The 26,391-nt window shown below is 35.4% G+C and overlaps 1 protein-coding gene across 6 annotated transcripts in view; it reads right to left on the bottom strand.

Annotated features, from left to right (window-relative positions):
• Window positions 1-569: 569 nt before the first annotated feature.
• Window positions 570-26,391, bottom strand: part of FAR1 (fatty acyl-CoA reductase 1) — a 78,110-nt gene continuing 52,288 nt past the window's right edge. For 3 of the 6 annotated variants that reach the window (XM_045484595.1, XM_045484596.1, XM_045484598.1), the window contains 8 exons: window positions 24,447-24,624; window positions 23,370-23,414; window positions 23,138-23,256; window positions 22,206-22,273; window positions 20,548-20,719; window positions 12,735-12,864; window positions 6,537-6,664; window positions 570-3,785 (listed from right to left, as the gene is read on the bottom strand). In XM_045484595.1, the coding sequence (XP_045340551.1) occupies window positions 3,623-3,785; window positions 6,537-6,664; window positions 12,735-12,864; window positions 20,548-20,719; window positions 22,206-22,273; window positions 23,138-23,256; window positions 23,370-23,414; window positions 24,447-24,624 (1,003 nt within the window). In that variant the 3' untranslated portion in view covers window positions 570-3,622. Of the gene's footprint in view, window positions 3,786-6,536; window positions 6,665-12,734; window positions 12,865-20,066; window positions 20,239-20,547; window positions 20,720-22,205; window positions 22,274-23,137; window positions 23,257-23,369; window positions 23,415-24,446; window positions 24,625-26,391 lie in introns of all 6 variants that reach the window. The other 3 variants (XM_045484599.1, XM_045484600.1, XM_045484601.1) reach the window with 1 other exon arrangement.

The following is a 26,391-nucleotide window of genomic DNA, read 5'->3' as shown; positions in this document are numbered from 1 at the left end:
ATCAAGGAATTATTTAACAATTAGACACAACTATGCTCAATTGACAAAGATGATTTGCTTAGGAATCTTAAGAGAAACAGAAATAGAAGAACATACCACCATAAAAAAAAAAAAGATAAATTCATTCTATGACTAGAAAATGCTTTAAGATAAAAACATTAATTATTCAATAAGAAAATATTTCATATTTCTTTTATCACAGAGACTATAAGTTTAATGAACTCATTTCTCTATCAAGTTATGCAGCATACCTTACTGTCTCTAGTTTCTCATGCAAATGGTTAGAGAGTTTTTCTCAGAGTAGAGCAAATCAGTGCTAATGGTTTCGAGTCAGGGCTTGGAGGTGGCCTGGAAAAAGGCCATTTACACTCACCCAAACCAAGCCCAACACCTTCTTTTTTACGGTTAGTCTCTATTACCAGTGAGTGATCCCTCATCCTCCCTCAACAGATAAATTACTACCAATGTACCCATAAATTAAAACGGTATCATTCAACGTGGGGGAGAGTGGCTGGAGCGCAATGAGACATTGACAGTCTCCTGGTAAAAACTACCTCATTCCAGACAAATACATGAAAATAATACTTTAATGAAAGGCATTCATCCTGTCCATATGCTTCCCCTAAAATGCTTGTAAAAAACTCAGAATTAAATAACATTAAGATACAAGAGGTAATAAGTGCACCTAAAAAAAGGTAAGTAGCATACGTGAGGCCTGCTTCCTGGAATTCTAACCACATCATCTCACAGGTAATTTTCAGGATAATTATCGTAAAAATACAATAAATACTATAATGGAAATATAGGGATTCATTTATTACTTTTTGGTTTACAAACAAAGGCACCCAATAATGCTTCTATTTACTTCTTATAAAAGATTATCAATTTACATTTAAAACAAAAAGCAAAAAAAACCCTGAACCAGTTCCTATAGACACACACAAAAAAAGGGGAGAAATAAGATTATTTTCCTCCCTACTTCCAATCTTTATTACCATTTTTATACCATGTTTATACCATTCTTAAGTCAAAGAACACATTGCCATGCTTCTTTGTTGACTTTTAAAACATATTAATGTTGCCAAGTCAAATTTAAATATAGCCACAAATGATGTCACAATTGACAAACACACAGAATTATAAGAATCACGAGTGAAGAGAGGTGAAAAAACCCAAATGTTTTACAATATAGCTTTTTATCAAATGAATTAAATGAAATGTCAAATTTATTAGGCTATTATGTTAAAAATGGAGCTCGTGTGAAAATATAATCAAACAAAACTAAACTCTGTCTGACAAATGACATCAACAAAAATGATTTCCAAAATCTTTGAGTTAAGCTTAAGTCTAGTTGGTGGGGATTAACAACCTATGTATTCTTCACACTAATTTCAGAACTAAGTTCTACAATGATATATTAATTCATTCATGAGTTTCTTCTGACAACAGAATTCTAAACACACAAAATTAATGCAGTGGCCTCAGCACCTGCCTAGCTAGCATTTCCCTACACTGGATTACAAGAACAATGACATGGTTCAGAAGACATACCCCCCTCTGTACTTCACATGCCTGTCAAAGTTGTACCTGATTCTTTTGCAAGATACAAAGACACTTCACCTGATTCTAAGTATACTATCTGGCAGAGCACAAACATCATACAAATGTTAGCATGTTTTCAACCCATTACGGAAATGTATTTGGAGAGATGGAGTACTCAATGTACAGAGCATCTAGAGTTAATTATGGGCCACTTTAAATTAAAGGCATCATCATTTATTCCATTTTTAGACACTGTCATGGTCTCTCACGCCTTACACAAGGTATGGTCCTAGACCAGAGACTTAGTATCGTTTCAAAGAATATGAGAATATATGAGAATATATATATATATATATATATATATATATATATATATGTATATATATATGTATATATATACACACACACACATATATATATATATATATACACACATACATACATATTTCTTTTAAAATAATGTTTAAAAGTTTTACTACAGAAAATCTGGCTTCACCATGGAAGCATTTTTCCTTCTCAAGATTACACACCTGCATGGAAGAAGGTGGTTTCCTTTATATTTAGGTTTTCACAATAACAAAATAAACTTCTTGCATTTAAATTGACAGAGAAAGTAAGATGTAAAGTTCTATGTAACTTTTTGTATTGTGAACTGACCTCATTAAACACATTCAAGATATACTGTTGATTTAAATATAGTACAACTTGATCAGCTAAATTCGAACATGTTATGCTGATCAATCTGTTAAACCAAACGTATGTTAAAACAGTAAGGACAGTTTACTACTATTAAGGTTTAAAGGTTTAAAGGGAATAATAATGTATCATTAAAATACACATTAATTTTCTTGCTATTACTTGTTTCTATAATGCATCTCTTTAAAACTACATGCAGAAAAAATAAATGATATCTCATTCAACAGTTTGCTACTTTAGGTGGTATGTAAATAAAGTCCTTTATTTAATTTTATACACGTTATTTTATGCACTATTTTATTTTTCTTGAAGGAATTCAGCTCTCAAGGTCAAAAGTTAGTATGTGTTTACACACATGTGAGAACATTTTCTTAATGTTAGGACTATCTGCAAATATATTCTTCCATAATAAAGCATTATCAGTTTTCACTGGAAAGACTGTATAAGCCTTAAAAGTCCTATTAATATAATGTACACAGGGAAGAGAGCACAATATGGTGAATCCCTCCCCACCTGCACCCTTCTTTGCCAGTCTCAAGAAATCCTCCAGCTTCAAAACATGAACACAATTTCACAGGACTGATTTTTATTTGGTCATAATGTGGAGAAGAAAACTGTATTCGTCTTCTTTTTGACACTAATAGTCTTATTGAATTCGTTCTCATTTTCCTTCAAAAAATACATAGCATATGGTGATATGGATTCTCAAACTCATTAGATCCAGTAGGGTCTTTAGAATAACATATAGCCTTCTGATAATGGAAGCAACTGATTGCTTACAAAAAAATGATGTGCATCAGACCACTAATCAGAGAAAGGAAAATGAGAACATGTCTTTCACGTTGGAGACCACTTAATAACTTACGAAATGATGTAAAAATAGTATGGCTATAATTTTAACAAAACTAAAACCCACTTCAACTGATGAAAAAAACCAAACACCGAAGAATTAAATATCTACCAACTTAGCTATGTATTCCTGTCCAAATAAATGCTTTCCACTGCACTATATATTAGAATTAGAAACTCACTATATGTTAAGGCATATTTTAATCAATATGTTCCAGAATTGCACAGTTATACTGGTCAGTGTTCCTATTTCCCCATTCCTACCCTCACCCCACCCCTTGTCCCCAGGGATCAAAATGTTAAGTCATGGTTTTGGTGGTTATTGTAGATTTGAGCTGGCATAACCACAGTGTGTTCACTAGATTTTGTAAGCATAAACATTAAAATGTTACATAAAATGTACCATACTGTACTCCACACTCTGATCTAAGATGGTTTAATGTCTTGACAAAAGGTGAGATGACTTAAGTACATTTTACATTTTGTGCATTTAGACCACCATATGCATAGATGTTCTAATGCTAAATTCTCGTCTTCAGTATCTCATAGTGCTGGATGCCCGGAAGTATGACAGAAACTTGTAACACAGACTAACCACAAAGTACCAGATGTTTCTTGCCATTTGTGATCTTGCAATAAAAATGCGCCAAATCAGGATCACAAGGATAGTATTGAAACCATACCGTATGTTCCTCAACCTGGAAAGCAAATCAAGAGACATATCAGACAATGTTTTCTAGAATAAAATATTGTTGGATGGCAAATAATCAATGCCCAGTTGCTGATCTCATCAAAGCTCAAATCCATTACGGTATAATGACTGCAGAGCAAGTCATTTTGAAATGCAGCAAGAAGAAACAAGTTTTCTTCCTCCACTCTACTGTCCAACTATTTGGTTCGGGAAGTTGCTATGACATATAGATCTCTTTGTGCTAGGCCAAGACTGGCCAATTGAAAAAGAGTTCTCAAAGAGTTTATACAGATTGTGTATGAGCACCTATTCTTTTCTCCTTTTCTTTACTACCTTAATGCCCTTTCTACTTGTGGAACAATTCATCCATTTTGCTTTATGACCAGCTTTAATTCCAGTCTGAAAATAATAGCAACCCTAGAGATTAATACAAAACAGCATTGAAATACTTTTTTCAAATGATGACACCTAAAATCATCCACCCAGCTTAGAACTGAACTGAATTTCTATGAAAGAAAGTTATTATTTTAAATGTTAATTATATTAAAGCTATTTAATTCTAAAAACTAGATCTTTTTAAAAAAAAATTTTTTTTTAACGTTTATTTATTTTTGAGAGAGAGAGAGACAGAGCATGAACGGGGGAGGGGCAGAGAGCAAGGGAGACACAGAATCGGAAGCAGGCTCCAGGCTCCGAGCCATCAGCCAGAGCCCGACGCGGGGCTCGAACTCACAGACCGCAAGATCGTGGCCTGAGCTGATGTCGGACGCTTAACCGACTGAGCCACCCAAGCACCCCTAAAAAACTATGTCTTTAAACATATTCCAAAAGTTTCACTTCCAGAGGATATTCCTTAAAAAAGGCATACTGAACATAGATGGGAAAGTGTAAAATATTCTGATAGAATTCTTCATTATTCCATATTTAACTTCATGTTTGTTATTGTACCACAAGTATAGATAGTGTCATTCTAGGATTAAAATGTCGGATTTTTTGTTAATATACTTAAAACTGTAACCAGTGATATTAGTATTTTTTATGATAGGTTATATTTTATTTCAATAAACTTTGATATTTAGACCAAAGGAAAAAAGAGTTCAAATCCATTACTAATGTGAAACTTATTTAAAATTAACTAGAAGCCCTTAAATTAGAAAGTCTGCAAAAGTCAAACAAACCTGACCATGCAGTCCATCAAACAACACCTTACCTCTATTAACCATGAATAAAACAAAGATTTTTTATAACAAAAAAAAATTGGGACACAAATTTATTAATTCAACGAGTATTACTGAGCATCTTTCTGTATGACCAGGACTAGGTATACTGTAGGTAAAACAGACATGCCCCTTCTGGAGCTTCCCATCTAATCTAAAAAGGTTTCGGCATTATATACATCATCCTACAGACAAAAAAATAAAATATTTTTAAACATCTTTAGGTACTTCTAAGCTGTCAGACATGCAAATTCACTCCTTCACTTACAGCTGACAGTCACATTATCAAAGGCCAACTGGACAAATTCTCATCTATGAAAGAAGCATGGCATGAGTCCATATAGAAGGGCCCTCCCAGTCTCAAAGAGTAACATTAATATTACTGTACTCATATTTCAAAACATTTTTTATATTTTCAATGGTGTTAGAAAGGAATACAAATGTTCAGGTACATAAAAATGTTACATAAATTCCATCACCTTCAATAGGCAATCCAAGATAGGACTATAATATACAAATGATGGTATAGACAAAAGAGCTCATGGGGCACCTGGGTGACTCAGTCAGTTAAGCGTCTGACGTGGGCTCAGGTCATGATCTCGCCAGTCTGTGAGTTCAAGTCGCTGCATTGGGTTCTCTGATGACAGCTCAGAACCTGGAGCCTGCTTTGGATTCTATGTCTCCCTCTCTCTCTCTGCCCCTCCCCCAATCACACTCTGCATGTCTCTTTCTCTCAAAAATAAAAGAGCTTTGAATTAGGAGTCAAAAATCAGTATTCTAGTTTGCTCTGCTGCCTAACGCATATGACCTGCAAACACAACTTCCCTAAACCTCCATTTCCTCAACTATTTAACTAGCTGCCCTGCAAAGCCTCATAAAGTCAGAAGACCAAGAGGAATAATGTGAAAGTCTTGAAAGCTGTTATAAAGACTGTATTATAAAAACACTACAAATAAAAGAGGTTACTATTGAAATTAACTACATCTCTGAATTATGGGTAACAGTGATTTTTTCCTGTGTTTTGAGTTTTTTTAAACAATCCGTATATATTACTTCTATAATGAGACTAAGGGAATAATTATAACTCTTGTTTTAAAAACAAAGAAAAAATTCTATGCTGAATGATGTATTATTATATCGCTTTTCCTCTTCCAAAGATGTATTTGACAAAGGGAAAAAAACAAAAGAAAAAACACAACACTTCAAATAACTACCTCTAGTTTAAAATACATTTTTATTTTCTCCTAATATCTTTACTTCTTCAGCAGCAATACAAAGGAAGGAAATACAAAGGAAAATAGTGATTTTCAAAACTAAATTCCACCTGAACTTAGTGCTAAGGAACAGGATAAAGACAGTAAGTCTGAACAACCTTAGGCTAAATACTACCATGGTTCCAGTGCTAATGTAAGCATTTTCCTAAATAAAATATTACACTAGCAATATATCAGCTCACCAAAAAATAAATAAAATAAAATAAAAACCTGTGTGATAATTCATAAGGAAGACACGATGCAATCAAGCCCACGTAAAAAACTTACTTGTTCAGATGTTTTCTAGCTGCAGGGAGGCCAGACATTTCTTCATTCAATACATATTTCTTAGTTCCCATGCAGTAGTTCTCTATATATTCTGCCCAATGTAACTGCCGTACATCAATATTAAAGGTCTATAGAAACAAAACAACCATCAGTTTTTCTCTTGAATAACTTTTTCACAACTGGTCAAAAATTCATACTTTTTTTAAAGGCTAATTCCACATGACAAGATTACAAAATGTTTATAGTATTAACTTTTAAAATCTTACTGCTGTTCACAAAGAAGTTCTTAATCCCTATTTTATACCTCCCATGAAACACAGAAACATTTTAGGAGATAATCTGAAAGCTCATGTCAACATTCAAAGAGAAGTATACATGAAGTGTAAGGAAAAAGCAACCTTCTTTTTACACTAAAAAAAATTAAATCCCATTGTCCAAATAATCTATGTGTTCCTCACCACTTTATACACATATTAATATATTTCCAGTATTTCTTCCTGAACATCCTGCAAACCACATGTATTACCTTTCCTATAGAACAGTAATGACCTCAAGAGAAAAAAAGACTTTATGACAGCTAGCTTAGGAGTTTAGGTAACAGTAAGGAGCACATCTGATGAAAAGGATAGATGAATCTAGAAAATAAAGCTTTACAAAAATGTTATTTTGTGACAAAATAAGAAGGCTATGCACTGCTCAGTGCTTCTCCATACACGATCTGATTATTTTTTAGAGTGAGAAACAGATTAGTCACTATTTATCATCACTTATCTGAAAATATCAAGTTGCAGACCAAAAACAACTACCATAAATAAATCACTAAAGTAACACTGCACTAAATGGAGGCTCGATTCGGGGCGCCTGGGTGGCTTGGTCGGTTAAGCATTCCGACTTCGGCTCAGGTCATGATCTCACGGTCCGAGAGTTCGAGCCCCGCGTCGGGCTCTGTGCTGACAGCTCAGAGCCTGGAGCCTGTTTCCGATTCTGTGTCTCCCTCTCTCTCTGCCCCTCCCCTGTTCATGCTCTGTCTCTCTCTGTCTCAAAAATAAATAAACGTTAAAAAAAAATTTAAAAAAAAAAATAAATGGAGGCTCGATTTAAGATGGGAGAGATTATGAGACTATGTTAACTGGACTCCCACAGGAAGAGTGAAAAAGAATGGAACAGAGGGACCATCTGAGAAGACAACAGCTGGGAATTTTTATTTCCAAAATGATGATACATTAAGCCACAGATTCAAAACACACATACACCATACACATGCAAGTACCTGAGCATATCAAGAATAAAACTGTTGAAAGTCAAAGATGAAAATTTTGAAGACATCAGAAAAAGATGTTATGGGTTACCTCCGAAGGGACAACTATTAAACTGACACTTGACTTCTCAAAAGAAACAATAGAAGCCAAGAGACTATGAGAAGATGTCTTCCAGTGCTCAGAGAAAACTGCTAACACACAGTTCTATACAGTATAAACATCTTTGAAAAATAAAGATGTTTGCAGAAGAATAAAAACTGAGACAATGTGATATCAGCAGATGACTCACACTAGAGGAAGAAGCACACCAGAGGGTATTCTTTAAGCCAAATGAATAGGATTCTGGATTGAAGTCTGGAGACAGAAGAAGAAATGAAGAGCCACAAAAGGCCAATTATGCTGGTAAATCTATGTGAATACTTAGTAGAGTGCAATTAAGAATAATGGTGGTGAGGCATACAACACACATACAGAATTAAAATATGTAACAACAGCACAAAAGTATTAGGCCTTGCATTCTCCAAAAAAAAAGAAGTATCAATATTATATTAGTCTTTGAGGAAGTGAGGAAGGATGCTGTAATCTTTAGAGAAACCTAATAGTACAACTGAAAAAGAGTATATTTTATGTAACTGATACAGATGGGGAAAATACAAAACTGTAAAAAATAACCTCAAAGAAAACAAACAAAAACTTAAGTAAGACAAATAGAATGCACTAAGCGTTAGATTTAAATCTGTTATCAAAATTAAATTATGGATTAAATCCTCCAAATAAGGGTTCAAAATTGTCAAACTGAAAAAAGTAAAATACAGTAAAACTATATGCTGCTTATAAGAGGAATATCTGATAGTTAAGGATACAGAAAGTTGGAAATACAAGGACAGAGAAAGATACATTTCTACCAACAATGTATATAGGAACTCCCACTGGCCAACGCCTTACCAGAAGGGTAGGCTGTCAAGTTTTGCATTTTTGCAAACTGTTAAGGAGTAAATATCTCAGTCTAATTTCAGTTGGCATCTCCATTTTTATGAGTGAGGTTGAGTATCTTTTCCAATGGTTAATCATTTGCATTTACTTCTCTGTAAACTGTTCATCTCTAGCCCATTTTCAGTAGGACTGACGTTTTTTGCCATTTCTACAAACTTTTTATGTAATATGAAATGCACGTTAACATCACATTGAGATACCACCATATACCCACCAAAGTGTCTAAAATTAAAAATTAAAATGAAAAGGCCAACTGTTGGGAGGATGCATATTAACAGGAACTCTTGTACACTGCCACACAAAATGTCAATCAGTACAACTACTTTGGAAAACTGTTTAGCATTATCAACTACATTGAACATACAAATACCCTTTGACTGAGCTATTCTATTTCTAGATATATATCCTATATAAATGTGTGCACATGGCTCAAAGAAGAATTATTCCTAACAGCCAAAAACTGGAAATAACCCAAATATGTTATCAACAAAAGAAATGAAAAAATACTGTATGATACCATTTGTATGAAGTCAAAAATGGGTATACTATTTAATGGCAGAATTCAAGATAGTTGTTACTTTTGAAAGGTAGTTATTGGGAGGGGGCACAAGGGGATCTTCTGGGGACAAAAATATTCTATTTCTTCACCTGGATGGTCACTTTCTAATAATCCACTGGGCAGTATGTGTTGTGCACTGGGATGGGGACAAGGAAGATGGGAAGGGAGAACATAAGGAATCAGTAGAAGCCACAAATCTTTTAACCTGGGATTCTCTGCAGAACCCTGGTAACTGGGACCTTCTGTTTTGATGCTGAAGGCAAGGATGAAGATTGGCTATAAAGCCTATGGCCCCATCAGGTAAGGTGTCTTACAGAATATTCCTGCAAAAAGATAAAAATTCCCAAAGCTGTATCCTCAGAGCAAGGGTGAAAAAAAGAAGTAAATCCACCACACACAGAAGTGGGCAAAAAAAAAAAAGTGCACACTCAGTGCCTTTATTACGCACGACCAGTAACATGTACTAAATCTGCACTATCTAATATGGTAGCCACAAGCCACATGCATGTCTGGGAACTCTGAAAGTGATTGGTCTGAACTGAGATTTGCTGTGGAGTATAAAATGCACACAGGGTTTCAAACGCTCAGTATAAAAAAATTGAAAGTATAATATCATATAAACAGTTGTTTAAATTTTCAGTGATTTTTAAATTTGTTTAAATTATATATTATTTTGGATATATTAAATAAAACATTAAAATTTTTAATGTTTATTTTTGAGAGAGAGAGACAGAGCAGAGAGAGACGGAAACACAGAATCCAAAGCAGGCTCCAAGCTCTGAGCTGTCAGCCCAGAGCCCGACATGGGGCCTGAACTCATGAGATGAGAGATCATGACCTGAGCTGAAGTCAGACACTTAACCGACTAAGCCAGCCAGGCGCCCCAAAGTACTAAAATTTTTAAAGAAAGACGTGGAAAGAGAAAGGAAACTGCCCCTGGGAAGATGAAAAAGAAATCTCCTTTGAGAAACTAGAAGCATGAACCAGCCTATTTAAGGCCCACATTCACTTGAGTTAGGCTAAAAACTTAATCAGATATCTTAAAGTGGTCCTGGCCTGTTAATGCCACCTGGCTAGTTAATGCTAATAATCACTCACTGGGCTACTGGCAGAAGCAAAGGTGAATCCTTATTGGAAAAGTGCAATTTCAACATATGCTTCAAAAAATTTCCACAGAAATCCTCAAGGAATATGAATATACAGTCAAACAATAAGAAAAAAAAACAAGGTGCCATGAGTGAGACCCAGCATAAACAACAGACGATCAGGTGTTACCACTGCACAGCCTTTAGAAGTTTGAATTATCAGACACAGAATTTAAAACAATTATGTTTACCATGTTTCAAGAAATGTCTGTAAGAGGGGTGTCTGGGTGGCTCAGTCAGTTGAGTGTCCGACTCTTGATTTTGGCTCAGGTCATGATTCCAGGGTTGTGGGATCAAGCCCTGCATCAGGCTCTGTACTGAGTGTGGAGTCTGCTTAGGGTTCTCTCTCTCTCTCTCTCTCTCTCTCTCTCTCTCTCTCTCTCTCTCTGGCATCTAGGTTGCTCAGTTGGTAAAGCATCCAACTTCAGCTCTGGTCATGATCTCATGGTTCACGAATTTGAGCCCTACATCAGGCTTTCTGCTGTCAGCACGGAGCCCACTTCAGATCTGCTGTCTGTCCCCCTCTTTCTACCCCTCCCCGGCTTACATGAGCTCTCCCTCTAAAATAAACATTTTTTTTAAATTAAAAAAAAAAAAAGATTCTGCCCCTCTCCCCCGCTTGCTCTAAAATAAAAATCAAAAAATAAAAAAGAGAAAGAAAGGAACATCTGTAAGATCTGAGAAACAAACTGAATTTCTAAACATGAAAATAACTGAACCCCCTTATTCAACTGGGTGGCGCAGACAGGGCTGAAAGACTGCCACAGACCTTTTATTAACCATTAGCTTTCCAGCCAGAAACAAAGAGATAAAATATGAGATAAAACTTAAAAGAGGAAAGAATGATGTAAAATATATTAAAATTTCACAAGAAGAGAATGGTGAAGAGGTATATATATATATACATATATATATATTTTTTTTTTTAAAGTTTATTTATTTTTGAGAGAGAAAGAGATCATGCATGCGTGAGCAGGCGATGAACAGAGAGAGAAGGAGAGAACCCAAGCGGACTCTTCTCTGACAGTGCAGAACTCGATGCGGGGCTCGAACTCAGGAACCGTGAGTTGATCACCTGAGCTGAAATCAAGAGTTGGATGTTTAACTGGCTGAGCTACCCAGGCACCCCAAAGAGGCCATATTTGAAGAAACAATAGCTAAGTATTGTCCTGAACTGCTAACACACTTCACACTTCAGATCCGGGAAGCCCACTTGTGAAACAGGATACATTTTGAAAAATTATACCTAGACACATTCACAGTGAAACTGCAGGACACCAAAGAAAAACTCTGAAAAACAGACAGGAATAAGAGGGCACCTGTAATGCAGCAGCAAATTAGACTGATTTTTCAACAGCAACAACATAAGTGAAATATTAAAGGAACATAAAAAGAAAGTTATCCTTCATGTACTGAAATCATGTTACAGAAATAGTGAAATAAAGACATGCCAGGCAATCACAAACTGAGAGCTCACTACTAACAGACTGCCTACTAAATCATATTCTGGGATTCTGGATACATTTCAAACTGAAAGAAAAGGGTCCTAAAGAGAAGATCGAATAGCAAAGCTACTGGTAAATATTTAGTTAAATCTAAATACAACTAAACAAAGTCATATCTAATTACAGGGTTTCAATACAGAACTAAAGTAATGTATAACTATGCAAATTAGTGGGGTGGTAACCACAGTTTAAACATTTTAAGGTCCTAAATATCATTAAATAGAGGCTATAGAAATTGCTTAATTTAGACTTTGTTAGATATGTATGTTAAAATACCTAAGGTAACCTCAAAAAGAACACACACAAAGAGTTTTAAGTTTCAAACGAACAGAGGGCGAAATGTAGAATGATAAGAAATTAAAGAATATATGAGGTAAAACAATTTCAGAGGGAAGGTTTTTTTCTCAAAATTCAAAGAAAACAAACTGAAGGAAAAATGCATAAAGAATTCTAGTTTCTCTTTGAATCTCACTAAAGGGAAAAAAAGAACCAATATTTCAATCATACTTTGAAAACATCTCTGCCACTCTCAAGTACTTACGTTATAAATTCTAAGATAAAGCAATTTTATTTTACCACCAACAATTATGATTGAAGCTTTAATGAAACACATATAAATAGGTCAAATGTCTTTCTTTTTGCATTAATGACTGGAAAATATCCAATTATTTCTCAGGTTGCTAATGGCTGTCCAATTAATATGCTATGTTTTCTAAAATAAAACAGAAAATACTTGCCTTTTTATCTTCAGGGTTTAGTTGATTCATCAACATATTGACATTGTCAGTATTCCAAACCCAAGAATTACTTGTGAAATATTCAAGAAACATCATAGCTTTGTGAAGACGAGTTATTGTTTTCATCATCCTGTATTATGAGAAAAATTGACAGATTCATAATTCGCATAGATTAGGAAAAAATCTCATCACCACCCAAGGTGCAATTTCTATATTGAGATAGTAGCAATAAAATTATAATTCTGTAATTCATTCAGTAAGTGACCAAACCACCAGAGAATATTTCTGCATCTTGGAAGAACATTTTATAAATCCAAAATGAAAAAAAAAATTTAAGCAGCAGCAAATGAATTTAATACTGCCTAAACAGAGTTCTACTGATATATAAAATTTTCATAGGAAATACAATACTTTAAGGTCAAATTTTCTTCTATAATCCTAAGCAAATAAATGGATTCAATTAGTATTCCTTTGTTCTTTGTTCCTTAAATCACATTTTAGTTTGGCTAAAATTACTAAGATTTCCTGTGAATTTATAACATAAGGAGTTATATTGTGATCTCCACTCTTCAGCATCATGGAGGCAAAGTATACAGAAATATTCGTTTGCCATTTAATCATCTCTCTCTACATACATTTTTAGATTAATTTCCTCTTTAACACAGACAGGTATCACTCTTGATTGTCTGAATGTGCTGTGAAATCAATGACTGATGCTGAAAACTTTCTGAAATAGATATTCAAGATATTCACTTACCTCCCCAAATCCCCCATTATTCATCCTTACAGAAATATTTTTGTTTGATATTTCTTGCTTGTTCCTTTTTAAAAAGGATGAGGGACCTTAATCTTTAAATCTGTCATTTTATAGATCGTGGCTCACTGTAAGTCATTGATATCACAACACTAACCAGAGCAGTAACATCTATACAGTAATAATTACCTATGGTAAGTAGGAAAAGGGAAGAAAGAACTTTTTGAAACAAAACACACACCAAAAATTCCTGACCTCTGATAAACAGAAAAATAATTTGTGGAAAATAAAAGAATTATTTATATTCCCACAATAAGGATTAGCATTTACATAGTTTAGAAAGTCCCAAAATTAGGGCTTTTAGAAATGGAGAAAGTGGGAGAAAATTAGACCACCAGAAATGGGGGGAAAGTCAAAACAGCAACATTAGCTAAGCAATTCTGATGACATATTCAATACATTTAGAAAGAAACCCTGAATCCAGAATACTAAGAGAAATTGAGACAACATGGACTATGCAGAGAAAAACTGGTTCATGCAAGAAAAGAATTCCAAAATAAAACCTCCATCAAACACAAAAAGAATTATTGGGCATTGAAGGTTGTATTTGGACAGGGATAGCTCAGACAGATAGAAAGCACATGGCGGGGGAAAAAACAAGACATGCTGCTTTTAGAAAAGATTAGACCTTTTCTTTTTTCCCTAAAAAACAAAACAAAACAAAAAGATGTAACAGATCTGTAATTAAACTAATATCTACCATTACAACCAGTGTAGTATACTTGAATAACACACACACACATATTTACTTAACATCATTTTCCAACATACATCTTATTAACAAGTTTTTCTTCCTAATTTCTTTGTCACTGACAATTCTCACCTAGTCTTATCTTCAGTTTCACTCAAGTGACAAATTACCCTGCAACCATTCAGCCATTCAAAACATAATTATGATAAAAAATTGGGAGAGGGAGAAGGAAATCTGAAAGGCCATATATGTGTAAAGTTCACAGAATATTTATCAAGCAATTAAAGTACCGGATTGAATACTATGGGGATAAAAAGAAACTTGAAACCTTGCATAGTCACTCTGGTTAAAATGCCCTATGAGCAGATAGATGCCTGGGACTACATCGCCATGTATGTTCTGAGTATGTATTCTTTATTATGGCAACCTGCAAAAAATAGTCACAATCCTTTAGGGTAGGGCTAGCTCTTCATGGTCATCTAGTCCAGGATTTCTCAACTTCACCATTACACACATCTTGGGCCAAATAATTCTTTGTGGGGGGCTGTCCTGTTCAGCATCTAATGGCCTCTACCCATTAGATACCAGTAGCATCCCTCCCTTAGGTATAGTAACAAAAAACGTCTCCAAATATTTTCAAATGTTCCTTGATGGAGATACTGCCCTCTATTAAGAATCACAAAGATGTGGGGCACCTGGGTACCTCAGTCGGTTGAGCATCCGACTTCGGCTCAGGTCATGATCTCATGGTTCACGAGTTTGAGCCCCGCATCAGGCTCTGTGCTGACAGCTCTGAGCCTGGAGCCTGCTTCAGATTCTGTGTCTGCCTCTCTCTCTGCCCCTCCCCACTCATGCTCTGTCTCTCTCTCTCTCTCTCTCTCTCTCTCTCAAAAATAAATAAACATTAAAAAAATTAAAAAAAGAATCACAAAGATGAAAAATATCAGACTCAATGAAGTTAAGCTAGACAGAGTTAAGATAAATAACCAAAAAAATAAGGCTATGGAACCATTTTTTTAACATCATTTCTAAGAGTGATGAAATATCTACTGCATTTCAAGAGCTACAGTGAATAATTTCTACTGCTTCTATTTGCAATAATGTCATGCATCCTACTCCCCAATGACTATTAAACCAGGAAGCCTTAAGATGCATGTTTGATTTGTACTTTTTATAATTATGTTAAGATATATATGTAAGTTAGATTTTTATCTAGCTGACATGCAGAATAAGGTAAACAAGTAGACCCCACGAATGACATGATTAACATTACTGTAATAAAGAAGGAGGCACTATATTAAGGCCCCAATATAAGATATAAAGCCCACTACCTTGCTCAGTAAATATCTGAACAAATTACATAATATGAATTATAAGACTTTGTACTTAACATTTATAAAATTGCCTAAATAAAAAACCTTTCTGGCTCTTGTTACTTTTAGACTATAAGCTCCTAGAGGTCAAGGATCATTCCTGCTTTGATACTTAGTCTTGCACAGGACAAACCTCAGTTAAGAAGATTCTTCACTTGATGTTTTCTATTTGGAGCAGACTTTAACTTCCAAAGGTGATTATATTACCTCCTATCCTACACGCTCACCTACAGTATCACCTTGACTATCGCTCCATCGAGAGGTAAAGGTAACGTATAACCAACAGAGTGAGGTAGGAATGACACTATGTAACCTCCAAGGGTAGGTAAAAAAAAGTTAGAGAGCTTTCTGCCTTGTTCGCTGGAATACTCACGCTTGAGGACCTCAGTTGCCACATATACCATTCAACTCCCTCTAAGGGTGCTGTGTTGTAGGAAGTCCAAATTAGTGCATATGCAAAGACCGCACAGAAAGGCTCTGAAACCACATGATGTGAGAAAGATGCCCAGCCACTCTAGCTGCTCTGAACAATCCCTTTTCTTTACCACTCCCACAGTGTACCTGAGCCAGCCCCTATCTCTTTAAAGACCCTGAGCTAGAACCACCTACTAAAGCCTTCTAGAATTTCTGACCCACAGAAATCATGAGATAAATAAAATGATTGTTGTTTTAAGACACTAAGTCTGATGTCAATTATACTTCAAATGAAAAAAAAAAAAAAGATTCGAAGTTTGAGGTGATTTGTCATGCAGCACAGGTAACAGAATAGATATGAGTACCAGGAAAGTATCAATACAACCAGTACTGGGAATGAGGGGCTATAATAAACATCTAAAACATGTAGTATTGGCTTTAGGATCAAGTCGTAACAGAATCCGAAGGCCCTTGAGGAGACCACTAATGAAACCTAGAAGGACCAAGAAAAGAATGTTGGTGGGAACTTCAAAGAGCTTAAAGGAAGATGCTGGTGAGGGCTTAAAGGAAAGTGGGGAAAATATTGTTGGAAGTTAGAAGAACGAAAGTGTCACTTGTGGTAACATGAAAAATAAAAACCGTACCTAATAAACTTGATCTAGCTGAGAAGGTTTCCTCAAAAAGAACAAAGATGATCATTTAAAAAAATGAACTGAGTAGAATCTGGGAAGGAATGTAAAATGTCAGCCAGGAATCAGTTAAGAAAGAGCTTCCGAGGGGCGCCTGGGTAGGTCAGTCAGTTAAGCCTCCGACTCTTGATTTCGGCTCAGGTCACGATTTCACTGTTTATGAGTTTGAGCCCTGCATCAGGCCCTGCACTGTCAGTGCAGAGCGTGCTTGGAATTCTCTCTCTGCCCCTCCCCTGCTTGCACTCACTCTCAAAAAAAAAAAGAAAAAGAAAAAGGCTTCTGAGCATAGATCAAATCCAGAAAGTAGATGTAAGACTCTTTAAGATCTCAGAAAGATCTAAAATAGTACCTCACAGAACCTTTCAGATAAACAAAAACTCACTCCAAATCTTAAAGACATGTCTCACAGAAACTCTACTGTTGAGGAGGCAGAATCTAAGAGTATTGTTCCATAGCAACCTCATAAGGAACTCAAGATAGAAAAAGGCATGTCCTAAAGAGTTCTGTGGGTATGGCTTTGATGTAATGGAGTAGATTGCTTTAAAATTAGATATACAGGAAATGTGTACAGTTTGAAAAAGAATCCTATCAGTTTATACTTAAAGGGACAGAGACCGTACTAAGTGAATAGAGGCCTCTGGATCAAGACTCAGCAAACCAGAGCTTAGGGGCCAAAGCCATCTGTTTTTATAAATAAAGTTTTATTGGAATATAGTCATGCTTATTCATTTACATATTGTTTATGGCTGCAGAGTTGAGTAGTTGCAAGCTGGAAGCTACATTTAACAGCAGAAGCGAGTAACAGCAGCAGAAACTACATGGACCTTTACAGAAAAAGTTTGCTGATCCCAGCCCTAGGGACTCACAACCTTTTATGGGCAAGGAAGTAGGGTAAGAAGATGATTCAGTTGCAAACACAGTTTTTTTTTTGTTTTTTTTTTTTAATGAAAAAAGAAGGATGACTCAGAGGGCAGAGCCAAGAGCCTCAGAGAACAACCAGAGAGTAGGACTGAACCCTAATTAAGAAACCATCAAACATGCCTAGCTGGAATTCAAAACTGTTACAGACCAGTGATTGCGCAAAATCGTCCAGTCATTTTCCTATGCTTATCCATATTGGGTGTGCAGGCAGCAGGTAACTTATCACTTTCATTCATAGGTTTTCAGACCAACACTTGAGGAACTATACCTGCAAAACCACTCCTAAACAGCCTCATCTGCCACTGTGCCAGATTCAGCGGACCCAACAGGGGCTTCAAGCTGATGCAAGGAAGGTCTTGGTAGGGGGGAAGAAATAAGCGTATCCTCCACAAGGGAGGAATATGAACTGTCGTGGCCAGGAGGCTGACCACAGCCAATTGCACTTTCCAAAATGGCTTCAACAATACCTTTCAACTCACTTGCTCAATTTTACATGATCTTGAACATTCTCTACATTCCCTTTCCTTGACTCTCAGAGGACATGTGACTGGCTTGTGACTGAAAGAATAGGTTGGTAGGTAGTAGTGCTGTATCATTTCCGTAGGTAGGTCAGAAGCACACGGCTCCACCAGCCTGCTGAAATGCTTCTCCTTGAAGCCTTCGGTCACCAGATAAGCAGTTCATTTCCCCTAAGGCTACCACCAGTCCTTGAAAAGACACTATAGGAAGAGATCCTGCCGCCACTTTACGAAGAGACAGTGATACAAGGTGCTCCGCTGCCCGCCCCCTTTCAGCCCCATCTGAATCTGACAATCCTGTGAAAGTCTCCCAAGCCAAAATTGTCCTGCGGATTCCCTCCTGAATTCCTGATCCTGAGAGAAACAATGAACTGAAAGAAATGATAAAATAACTTCTGCTGTTCTGGGGCGCCTGGGTGGCCCAGTGGGTTGAGTGTCCGACTTCGGCTCAGGTCATGATCTTGCAGACCGTGAGTTCGAGCCCCATGTGGGGCTCTGTGCTGACAGCTCAGAGCCTGGAGCCTGTTTCAGATTCTGTGTCTCCCTCTCTCTCGGACCCTCCCCCGTTCATACTCTGTCTCTCTGTCTCAAAAATAAATAAACGTCAAAAAAAAATTTTTTAAATAAAAAATAACTTCGGTTCTGAGCCACTAAGTTTGAGATGATTTGTTATGTAGCAACACCTACTATAAATGATTTAATAAATTTTGGCTATTCATTCATTTTTCAAGTTTACTTTTTTTCAAGCCCCTTTTACTGTATCAGGCAGGCTTTGTTTTTACCCTGTTTTACTTTTGTAGACGTAGTTTTGACTTTTTTGCTCTAACGTGCAATAACCTTACTAATATCAAGCAAGCATGCAATGCCATCTCTCATAAATTTTACATTTGCTTTTTAGCCAGGAAAGAATGATGCCAATCACAAATACTGCATTTCGCAGCTCATTCTAGAAAAACGTGAAAATAATTTTGATACACTTTGGATCTTTTTTCCATGAAGTATTTCTTTATCTAGTCTAAAGTTGTTCAACACCTCTCACGTATTTCAATACTTAACATACTGGGTTAGGAACGTAACGGACAACTGAATCCACAGAAAAGCCCTACAAGTAACTCAGATCCTGATACACTATAACTGGCAGATACCTCACTTTTATTTTTTGACAGTTGATGGAAGATCTGGAATCAGCATCTTCTTTATAGATAAATACTCAAATCCTGAACTCTCCAATCAAAGTCTCCACTGTAATGCCAATGTAGTTAAAAAAAATAAATATATTTGTGGTACATTTCACTATAATTCTGGTAAAGACAGTGGGAAGGGAGGACTTTAAGTCTGTGGGGTTTCAATAAGAAAGAAAAGAAGAAAGAAAGGCTATATAACAACCATAAGAACATAGAAAGTTTTTCATTTGTTAAATTTTGTTTTAAACTATGACATTCTCAACCTGGAAAATTAGTCAAAAACTGTAATTACCATATTATAAGCTGAATGGGCAGCTGAGATATTTCGAGCAATTAAATTTTTAGAAGCATTCTACGTTTTTTTCATATAAAACTCCACAATCCACTCAGAGCAAAATATTTCACCCTTAATCCCCTATAGACTCACCTCTAAGTTTTTAAGGGGGAGAGACGGGCTCAATTTCAGCTTATAATAACAATGACAACCTTGATGCTGGACATTTCCTCTATTATGGGATTTTGGAGGATCAATGGCCCAATAAAATGAGATCCACAGTCTCCCCAAATATCCTCAATTTCTAAGAAATGTCCTAGCGTCCTGATTGTGATTGTGATTATTCAGGTTAGTAATTCTAAAGGTAAAGCTCATGCTAGCAGACTTTTCGTCTCTCCAGCAAGCTTCCACCACCTTACCAATACATAGGTGTATTTACTGCTATTCCTCTTACCACGGTTTCTGACCTGTCAACCTGAGTGCAAGATCATGCAATAATGCAGGTACTGTATGTCTGACACCCTTCCAATAATGAAGCAATAAGTTGTTGGAATACAACTTAACATTGGGGCGCCTGAATACTTGGTTTAAAGGATTCATCTTGAAGAAATGATTTAGATAATATCCTGTAGGAAAAATAAGCATCAGAGCATTTTGAATGTTATTTGCTATTCAGAAAAAAAGACCTAAAGTTAGACCTAAAATTCAGCACACGACAATAATTTATTATCCAAACTTTAGAATAAATTAGAGTGACAACACTACCTTCACTGTTCTGACAAAGTCTTAAATTCAAGAGTCTTCTCATTCACAAAAGGCCATTAAGCCTTATCATAAGCATAAACAAATACAGAGTTAATTCATATGCATTTTAGTGTAAGCATGGGTTGTTTAACAGTCAGAGGAACAGATAAGACAGAGCCAGTCACCATTACCTTGGGCTTCTTCCAGTCATCCTGAGGTAGATATCATACAGGAATGCTGGGGCCTTATGGCTTACAGCAATCCAGTAATGATATAAAAGGTGATTGGAGGTTAGATTTACATTGGGCCGTCTGAAGGCCTGTTCGAGAGGATTCCTCTTGAAAGTGGAAATTACATGGTATTCTGAGGAAGAAAAGTTGTGTAACAGCTTTGATAATAACCATGTAATGAAGTTTTGAAAAACAAAAATCATGTTTTTACAAAGCAAAATATTTTACCAAAGATGTCAGAGTTCGCTCAATTAAAAAACAAACTTTTCTACTCTCGATAATAACTAAGAGAATATGGGTATCAGACTGCTGAGCTCGGGTGGTTTTAGGACTGCCGCTATTTATGAATTTTAATCAGATGAATGAATTTTTGCTAAAATTCACTCTTAAAAATCCTTTTAATGTTTTACCTATGTCAGTTTACAATGTCACTTTCTATATTTCACCTCTCACGATAGCTTCTTTCTTTCTGTTCCTCTTTCCAGATTCTTATTACTGTACTTACTTAAAAAAGAAAAGGAAAATCATCATCCTTTGCTTATGAATAATTAAGTTGCTCAAATTAACATACATCAACAAGCTTAAAACAACCCAAAATTAACTTCTGCTGTAATTTATTTAGTTAATACATTATCAACACAATCAAATCTATGATCTATGTTAATACTTTAATAGAAGTGTATATTGAGATATCCACTTAAAAATAACGTTCAACTTGATTTTTACTAAACTTTTACAACACAATGAGAGATTACCAAAAAACCTAACTCATTTCAGTGTTTTAAAATTCTTAAAAGAATACTTTTTAAATAATTATCCAAAAATTAAAATCGCCCTAGATTTTTTTTTTTTTTCCTCATATGCCCTAATGGTCAATCTTTACATTGAAATAAAAATGCCACGGAAAAACCCTAGGACAAATGACATAAAGACTTACTTTAAAATCAAAATTGTTCTGCAAGGGTGACAAAAATCATTCAATGAGAGGTAAAATAAGACCTATTACTAAATCAATGCCAAAAATATATTTTACTTTAAATTTGAAAACATGAACTAAAACATTATTCAATTTCAATAGGCTTTAAGTTATATTATTCCTAATTTAGAACAAGCAACACAGCATACATACTCCGTGGATTTGTGAATTTAAACAGATTAATAAACGTCATAGAAAATATTCTGACAAAACGTATCCTTCTTGCTAACTCCTTAATTCATTACTCTTGGGGCAGCCAGCTAGCTCCTGTGATATAACAACTCTTGTAGTTGGAAAGGATATTGCCTTTGGATCAACAACATCAGGACTGAGAGCACCCACAAGGGAGGAAAAGAAGCCCTGTTTCATTGCCACGGGCATCTGTGAGGGTTGCCACAGACAGCAGCAGAAAAACAGACAAGGGTGGGCCAAGGAGGGAATATACTGCAGGATATTTTTTAATTTGTGAAGTACTGCTAAGGATCACAGAGCAGTACTGGCTAATGTGGCAACTAAAGTAAGAATAAATTGGTAACTCAGGGGCTTTAATGCCTCACGGGTGTATTCTAACATAACAACTCAGTGAACATTTGAAGTTCTTTAAGATTTATTCTAACATTCAAAAACACAGGTAAAATCATACCAACTTCACCCCAGTGGAAAGGATTAGTGCTGCCTGTTGTGCAGTTATACACCATGATGTTTCTTGGTCTGCAAAGACAAAGATCAAAGCAATGAAACATAAAAAGAGGCTGGACTTATCCAATCTAAATCTTATACAATATTCAAGTAGGAAGAAATAAGGATGCTGGGTACCTTTTCTACATTGATTATTTTAAAAATTAACCTTAAAGGATTAATTTTTGTGTCTGAAGGACTATATAAAACTACCCTTTTTTCCCTCCCCTACCAAAAAAAAATTATTAAAAAAAATTGTTTTTCTTTTCATGTTTTTCTTGCTTATACTAGCAGGACTATCTGTTTTTAAATGTGACAAACAACTACAGCTCGTCCTATCTCAGAGGCTCTAGTTTAAAAAACTTACGGGCTGAGTTCTCTTTTACCAGAAACAATATACACATATAATTGTATCTCTCCTTTTCTGGGATATAAAATACGGGCTTAAAAAAAATAAGGCAGTTTATTGATTAGGGAAAAAATATATTAAGAGTTACCTGTAAATGCTACTACTCCCTTTTAAAAAGAGGCCTGAGTTGATTCAAGCTGCTCTAGTGTGCCATCTCCGAGAGTTTCAGATTTTTTATACATTGAGTTTATACCAAGTTTTAGTTTGGATTTAAAAAGCAACAGGGGGTGGTAGGGTTTGGGGGTTTTCTCATTTTTAATCCCGAATGAACTTGTCCCATCCTGTAGGTAGTATATGAAAATTAACATTAATTCTTAATTATAGCTAATGGAACTACTTGCTATATTACCTGTGATTAAACCAGTTCTTGCAATTGGAAGTGGTAATACCTATACATATCAGTAAGAATTAATTAACATTAGTCATTAGCTCCGTTTTCCCTGTGCAGTTACTACATATTTAACAAGTGACATTGTCACCTCATATACCTATTAACTCCGGAATACCAGGCTGCCGCAAGACTCGTGTTGACAACTACATCTACAGGAACAAGATCTGCAAGGGCATTGTTGGAGGCACGCATTGTTCGAAGAATTCCTTTCCCTGCCTTTGTTGAAATTAAAAAAACACCTTAAGATATATAAGCCAGAATGCATATATGAGACATACAGAAAACAGAAAAATATGTAGAATATTAAATCAATCAAAAGATTTACTTACCGCAATAAAGAGACCACTTGGTCCATTAAAGTTATCAATCCATCCCTAATACAAAAGTTAAAAATAGAGTGAGCTTAGAAATATTATAAAACTAGAGATTTATTATTTGAAATCTACAACCCCATATGTATACTTAGCAGTTTTCTTCTAAAAACTAAAAGACTAGATTCAGGCCAGAATCTCTCTCTCCTTCCTAAACAAAAGCAGTCTGCCCTGAAGTCATTTTCAGAGAGTTACCTCCTCTTCCATTAATTAACTCTCTACAAAGAGAATTTTATAAAAAGGAGTTTATACCTGCCAAACATTTTAGCTAAATTAAACTTGCACAAGTTTGATTCTGTGCTATTTACTGAGGCAGCATTGCGAGATTAGGGGGAAAAGGAAAATCCTCCTCAGAATAAAACAGAGGAAAAGAGAACACTTGTCAAAGCAACATAAGAGACTATACTTCCTATAATTATAGAGACCCAGATTTTTCCTAAATCAATTCATCTGTTAGTTTATATCATCTTACTCCAGGGATTCATAAATACCGTAATGTCCTGCTTTTCCACAGCAAATTATCATAGAAATGTCTTATACCTTTCTTAGCTTGTGATCTATACAGGGAGAAGCCTACACGTTGGAAGGCTTTCCTCTTTTTGGTACTAAAAAGCAAATGAAATAAAATAAGGTCCTGAATATTTTCAGCTCTATTCCCTTCACCTCCACAAGGGAAACTAATCAGTAAATAAGTTTAAAAGCCCACAAATGTTGATGTGTCAGAGTCCAGTATCTTGTCAGTCACAAAGAAAACGCGTAAGGCGAGATATGCTTTGACTCCAGACAATAGCACAGCCTTTGATTTAATTTTTAGTTAAGATTTTTAAAATGTTTACCTGCATTTCTATATCCGTGGCATTACATTACAAATAAAAGTACCAAGAGAAGTGTCTCTATGAGAACAATTTTGCCACAGTAAGCCACGCACAGTAAATAACACCTGCTTTTATATCAAACAACTGCCAACTCTTTTTAAACAGAGACAAAACTTATAATTCTCAATTCCATTATTTACAAAGATTTCTAACAACTTACTGGAAAAGGTTCTTTCCAACTGGCACCAACAATCGATGGCCTTACAATCGCCACATTTAGCTTTGCTCCTTCTTGTTGTACAACATATTCTGCCAATGCTTTCGTGTATATGTATGTATTAGGTCTGTCTCCTATCAATTTTGGTGTGATATCATTTACCAGGCCATCATCCATCCACCTGGTTAACAAGGAAATTGCATGCAAAAGTATTTTCAGATGTTTTACTATAAAATCAAAACCACTTAACTTTGCATATTCAAACGTATCTGTTGCTCTGACTCAATTGATTTGACAACTTTTACTAAAAAAAAATAAATGGAAGTTAATTTTACTTTCATTAAACATCAACTACAAGTCCACATCTCCTATATACAATTTCTATATCCAAAAAGGTCTGAAAGCCACAAGTTCTTTCATAAATAATATGGTAGGTAGCAATAACTGATCTCAACTGATCTGTGGCCTTGTAAAAACTACCACTTAGGGTACATATTCATACACTTCAAATATGTTTGATCAGGGTTACTATCCCAGATCTCATTATTTCATATTGCATAATACACAGAGATTATATTTCCTTTCTGAAGTCCAAATAAATTCCAAAATTTAGATTTCATATTAAGAATTATAGACCTGTATATAATGACCAAAACAGCATAATATGTTGCAATAAACAGTTGCAATGAACATACATTTACAATTAATATAAAAGATCTAGTGGTCTAAGTAGTTCATGTAAAGCACTAAAAACTGTTATGTTCTCACCAGCGAGACTAACAAATACTAAAATAAATGATCAAAATAAACTGAACCATGCTATAAAAATTCAACTAGCAACCTACTATGAAGTCACAAAATTCCTCCAATTCTCTCAATATCTCTGAAGAAAAGGTCCACTCTGATCCTATATAAAAGGAGGGTGATACACTAGGTGAGATCCATGGTCTTTCCAATTCTCCATTTCCAATTCCATTATATATGTACCTGTCTGCAAATACTCTTCCTTACTGTTTATAATGTTACACAGACTTGTACACTTAGTGTATTATCACACTCAAAAGATACCCTACTAACTGATGAGGAAGCACAAAACAGAAATTATTAAGGTAAGCTTTCTTCTGTATGTGGAAGTACTTTTTGTGTGTGGAAGAAAAAGAACCTAACAAAATTGAAGGGAGGTTGCTACTCAACTTAGGAACAATTCCACAGTGGAGAGGAGCCTTGAAAAATGGAACAGTTGCTACATTACAACAACAATAACAACAACAAACTGGCTAAACCAAGGAGACATTAGGCAGGAAGACTTATCACTGGGAGTTGAGTTCATAAAGCCAATCCACGAGTTACTCTAAAATTATCTGTTAGCTACATTTCTTTGTAAACAAAGAAAGGAGGTGCAGAATTAGAAGGTTACAAGCTCTTTCTCAGAAACTTAGATGTTTGGATACACCAATTGCTAAAAAGAGAAAAAGTAAAAAGCTTCATTAACTTCTACATTCAACTTCTCCCAGAGATATTAAACACTTCTGACTACTGACCTGTTGAGACCATGAGGTCCATGGGACCTGGGACCATCTAAGAAATGGAGTTAGAAAACAGAAACCAGGGAATTACAAGAATGTCTTGGTAAGCTCCCATTCTTATTTTACTTATTTTCTTACAATCTGTCTGTTTCCTCACACTGATTAGCAGGAAAGCCTTAAAGAAAAAGACTTATTATGTGCTTATTTTAGGAGAAAACTTGGAGAAGCAATGACTACTCTATAGTGCCCTTTGGAAGAAGATAATATGAGAAAGCAGGGGACAATAACTGAAAGTGGATAGGATTTGGGGGATGAAAGAAGGCCTAAGGGAAACAGACAAGAAAAAAAAAGAAGCCCACAGGGCTATTATATGAGGATTAACAATTATGTTTAGATATGATGTACACGGGAATTTTCTATAA

This window comes from Leopardus geoffroyi, chromosome D1 (genome assembly GCF_018350155.1).
Source record: "Leopardus geoffroyi isolate Oge1 chromosome D1, O.geoffroyi_Oge1_pat1.0, whole genome shotgun sequence".
NCBI classification, from domain to species: domain Eukaryota; kingdom Metazoa; phylum Chordata; class Mammalia; order Carnivora; family Felidae; genus Leopardus; species Leopardus geoffroyi.
The sequence above is the reverse complement of the archived record's forward strand: the minus strand, read 5'-3'. Positions and strand labels throughout refer to the sequence as shown.